Source organism: Hypomesus transpacificus, unplaced genomic scaffold (assembly GCF_021917145.1).
Source record: "Hypomesus transpacificus isolate Combined female unplaced genomic scaffold, fHypTra1 scaffold_116, whole genome shotgun sequence".
NCBI lineage: Eukaryota > Metazoa > Chordata > Actinopteri > Osmeriformes > Osmeridae > Hypomesus > Hypomesus transpacificus.
In genome coordinates, this window is record NW_025813700.1 from 475,679 (window position 1) to 480,432 (window position 4,754).

A 4,754-nucleotide genomic window follows, 5' to 3' on the forward strand; every position below is an offset into this window, starting at 1 on the left:
ACGGACAGTCTTGAAACATATTTATCTACTGGACGGTCTTAACACACTTGTCCATACCTACATAGCGGACAGTCTTGAAACATATTTATCTACGGGGTGGTCTTACTGTAACACACTTGTCCATACCTACATAGCGGACAGTCTTGAAACATATTTACCTTCTGAACGGTCTTAACACACTTGTCCATACATACATACTGGACAGTCTTGAAACATATTAATCTACTGGACGGTCTTAACACACTTGTCCATACCTACATACTGGACAGTCTTGAAACATTAATCTACTGGACGGTCTTAACACACTTGTCCATACCTACATACTGGACAGTCTTGAAACATATTAATCTACTGGACGGTCTTAACACACTTGTCCGTACATACATACTGGACAGTCTTGAAACATATTTATCTACTGGACGGTCTTAACACACTTGTCCATACCTACATAGCGGACAGTCTTGAAACATATTTATCTACGGGGTGGTCTTACTGTATCACACTTGTCCATACCTACATAGCGGACAGTCTTGAAACATATTTACCTTCTGAACGGTCTTAACACACTTGTCCATACATACATACTGGACAGTCTTGAAACATATTAATCTACTGGACGGTCTTAACACACTTGTCCATACCTACATACTGGACAGTCTTGAAACATATTAATCTACTGGACGGTCTTAACACACTTGTCCATACCTACATACTGTGAAAGTAATCTTATCTCCTCCCCCCGCTCCAGAGCCCGTGTTCAACAAGGACCAGCCCCTGCTCACCCACATCAACTCCACCCACGCCGGCCTCAACCTCCAGGGTTGGACCAGCGGAGGCTGCCCCATCACCGGCCTGCTGCTGGACTTCCGGCCCAAGGGCACGTGGGCGTGGCAGAGCGTGAGGGCCAACGCCACGGGCCAGTTGTTCCTCAGCGAGCTCCGCGAGGCCACCTGGTACGAGCTGAAGATGAAGGCCTGCAACAGCGCCGGCTGCGGGAACCAGAGCTCGCAGTTTGCCACCACGGACTACGACGGCAGTGAGTGGCTGGCTGGGGGGTTTGGGGCCCTGGCGTGCACGCACAACCCCCCCACACACACACACCCTGGCACACACATACAGCCACACACACCCACACACTGGACATGACAGCCAGATATGCAGGGGTGGAGAGAGAGATATGAAAAGGGCTAGGAAGGGGTACGGGTGGTAGCGCTAGACCTTTCATCTCCCTCTCTGTGCGCGCTTGTGTGCAGGTACCATCCCTCCCATCAAGTCGGCCCGCGGGGAGGGAGATGACGTGAAGAAGCTGTTCTCCATCGGCTCGCCCGTCATCCTGGTCACCCTGGGGGTCGCCCTGCTCTTCATCATCCGCAAGAAGCGCAAGGAGAAGAGGCTGAAGAGACTCCGGGGTGAGAGAGAAAGAGAGAGATACAGAGAGAGAGAGATACAGAGAGAGAGATACAGAGAGAGAGATACAGACAGACAGATACAGAGAGAGAGACAGAGACAGACAGATACAGAGAGAGAGAGACTAAAGGAAAGATTAGATACAGAGAGAGAGAGAGAGAGAGAGAGAGAGAGAGAGATACAGAGAGATACAGAGAGATACAGAGAGATACAGAGAGATACAGAGAGATACAGAGAGATAGATACAGAGAGATAGATACAGAGAGATAGATACAGAGAGAGAGATACAGAGAGAGAGATACAGAGAGAGAGATACAGACAGACAGATACAGAGAGAGAGAGAGAAAGAGAGAGAGAGAGAGAGAGAGAGAGAGAGAGAGAGAGAGAGAGAGAGAGAGAGAGAGAGGGAGAGGGAGAAAGAGAGGGAAAGGAAGGGAGAGGGAGAGGGAAAGGGAAAGGGAGAGGGAGAGGGAGAGGGAGAGGGAGAGGGAGGGGGGAGAGAGGGAGAGGGAGAGGGAGAGATGAAGAGAGGGAGAGGGAGGGAGGGAGGGAGGGAGGGAGAGCGAGGAAGGGAGAGGGAGGGAGAAAGAGGGAGGGAGAAAGAGGGATAGAGTTAAGGTTTCGCAGGTCCCTCGTCGATGGCGAAACGTTTAGAGGTCAAACTGCTTTGCCTAATCTCAGCGATCCGTTCTAATCTAATGAAGATGATTGTCTGTCCACAGATGCTAAGAGTCTTGCAGAGATGCTCATCAGGTGAGAACGTCGTTCCAGATCTGCTAGATGGGACTGGGTTATTGGAGGGAATTATGTTTGACCTTGATTGTAAAAAAAAAAAAAATTACAGGCCTTTTTTGGGGTATTTGAAAGAAATGTATCCTCACCGAGCACGTCTTTCTGCCTGTGTGTGCGTGCGTGTGTGTGTGTGTGTGTGTGTGAGCAGTAAGAATAATCGGAGCATGGACACACCAGTGAAAGGGCCCCAGCCAGGTCCACGGCTGCACATCGACATCCCTCGAGTCCAGCTGCTCATCGAGGACAAGGAGGGCATCAAGCAGATAGGTCGGTCCCCACGCCAACCAGCCAATCGGCTGATCCCACGCGTCAAAAAAAAAAACACACCAATCGCAAAATCGTGCTTGCGACAGTGGTCAGAATGAACCGTGTGGCATGTGACAGACTTGGTGTGGGAATTGGGTTTCTGGAAGGTTCTCTCTCAGCTCAGAAGAACACCTACTTGAGACAGACAGATTGAAAGCACATGGGGAAGAACGCGAGACAAGGGGATGGGGACATCAAGTGTCCATCACGTCTTATTGTACTTACCTCTGTACTTAACTCATGTATCGCTCCCTGTCCTGAATGTGGAGTGTTCAGTTTGATGGATAATGTGCCGTATGGGTCGAGGAAGAACTGGGAGTAGTGAAAGTCAGCTGAATCTTCTTTCATTTGTTTCGTCTCCCGCCCTGACAGGTGAGGACAAGGCCGCTGTCCCAGTGACGGACACAGAGTTCAGCCAATCGGTTAACCCGCAGAGCTTCTGCACGGGCGTGTCCCTGCATCACCCCGCCCTCATCCAAAACACGGGGCCTTTGATCGACATGTCCGACATCCGTCCAGGAACCAGTGAGTACTGCTACACGACAAACGTGAAAAGCCTTGGATGAATACAGATGTCTTCCAGGGGCATGTGGTCTTCATATCATTTCTCATCGTATACAGTAGTAGATTGCATAAGAATTGCATGTAAAGCGTTGTATTCGTGACATCACAGTGACATCACAGTGACATCACAGTCGCTCCATCCTCTAATCTCTCTCTCTCCCCCCCCGCTCTCCCTCTCAGATCCGGTCTCCAGGAAAAGCGTGAAGTCGGCGCACAGCTCGAGGAATCGCTACTCCAGCCAGTGGACCCTCAGCCGCCCGGGCCAGAGCCAATCGACGGCCTCGGCGCGAACCCTGACCTCCGATTGGCGCACCATGGGGTCGCACGGCATCACGGCCACCGAGAGCGACAGCTACAGCGCCAGCCTGTCCCAGGACACAGGTGGGCCCGCCGCCGTCTCCCCCCCCCCCCTCTTCCACACCTTTTAAATGACGTACTCATATGTAACATCCTCAGAACCCCTCTTCCACACCTTTTAAATGACGTACTCATATGTAACATCCTCAAAACCCCTCTTCCACACCTTTTAAATGATTTCTTTTGAATCTTTGACATGCAAAACCCCTCTCAAAACCCGTCTCCCTCCCACGCCTTTTAAAAGACGTATTTTGAACATTTCACACCGAACAAAACCCTTTTGGAAACCCCTCACCCCACGCCTTTCAAACGACGCGTTTCAAATCGCCGCGTGCCTAACCCCCCCCCCTCCCTCTCGTTTCCCCCCGTGTTCCCCCCCCCCCCCAGACAAGGGCCGCAACAGCATGGTGTCGACGGAGAGCGCCTCGTCCACCTACGAGGAGCTGGCGCGGGCCTACGAGCACGCCAAGCTGGAGGAGCATCTGCAGCACGCCAAGTTCACCATCACCGAGTGCTTCATCTCCGACAGCTCCTCCGACCAGATGACCACGGGCACCAATGACCCCGCCGACAGCATGACCTCCCTGAGCACGCCGTCCGAGCCGGGCATCTGCCGTTTCACCGCCTCGCCGCCCAAGCCGCAGGACTACGACCGCGGCAAGAACGTGGCCGTGCCCATCCCCCACCGCGCGAACAAGAGTGAGTATGGGCGGGGGGGGGGGGGGGGGGGGGAGTGCGAGGCGCAAGCCTTTGGCATCGCTCGGCGCTGCCATGGAAACGGACGCGTGCGCGTTTGTGTCGCACCTCACGGTCGACAACGCGCACACGACGCATCCGGAAGTTTCCCAAACCCCTTTAACCGCTCCGTTTTCGTCGTCTCCCCCGCAGGTGAATTCTGCAACCTGCCCCTTTACATGAAGACAGACCCCTTCTTCCGGAAGCAAGGGGAGCTCCACGACCCGTGCCCGGCCGTGCCCCCCCGAGAGGCCTCCATCCGCAGCCTGGCGCAGCGGGCCTACCACACCCAGGGCCGCCACATGACTCTGGACCCTTCCAAGCAGCAGGCCCTGACACTGGGCCACTCCGGGCTGGGCAGCCTGGGGGTGAGCTCAGGCACGGCCACCCTGCCCCAGAGGACTCTCACCATGCCCGGCTCCACCGCCGCGGCCACCGCCTCCACGTCCAGCACCAGCAGCAACCCCACCAACAGCAACAAGATGGGGGGCTCCAGAGACTTGCTGCTGGAGAACAGCTCGTCGGCGCTGGGCAGACTGCAGAAGCAGGGCGTGGGGGCCTACTCCAAGTCGTACACGCTGGTGTAGAGCTCG

At 54.3% G+C, this 4,754-nt stretch overlaps 1 protein-coding gene across 1 annotated transcript in view; it reads left to right on the forward strand.

The window, feature by feature from the left end:
• Positions 1-4,754, forward strand: part of LOC124488013 (Down syndrome cell adhesion molecule-like protein 1 homolog) — a 5,778-nt gene extending 1,024 nt beyond the window's left edge. The window contains exons 2-9 of the mRNA XM_047050452.1: positions 749-1,036; positions 1,254-1,409; positions 2,130-2,160; positions 2,348-2,466; positions 2,878-3,030; positions 3,250-3,450; positions 3,814-4,125; positions 4,315-4,754. Coding sequence (XP_046906408.1) covers positions 749-1,036; positions 1,254-1,409; positions 2,130-2,160; positions 2,348-2,466; positions 2,878-3,030; positions 3,250-3,450; positions 3,814-4,125; positions 4,315-4,748 — 1,694 coding nt within the window. The 3' untranslated portion in view covers positions 4,749-4,754. The remainder of the gene's footprint in view (positions 1-748; positions 1,037-1,253; positions 1,410-2,129; positions 2,161-2,347; positions 2,467-2,877; positions 3,031-3,249; positions 3,451-3,813; positions 4,126-4,314) is intronic.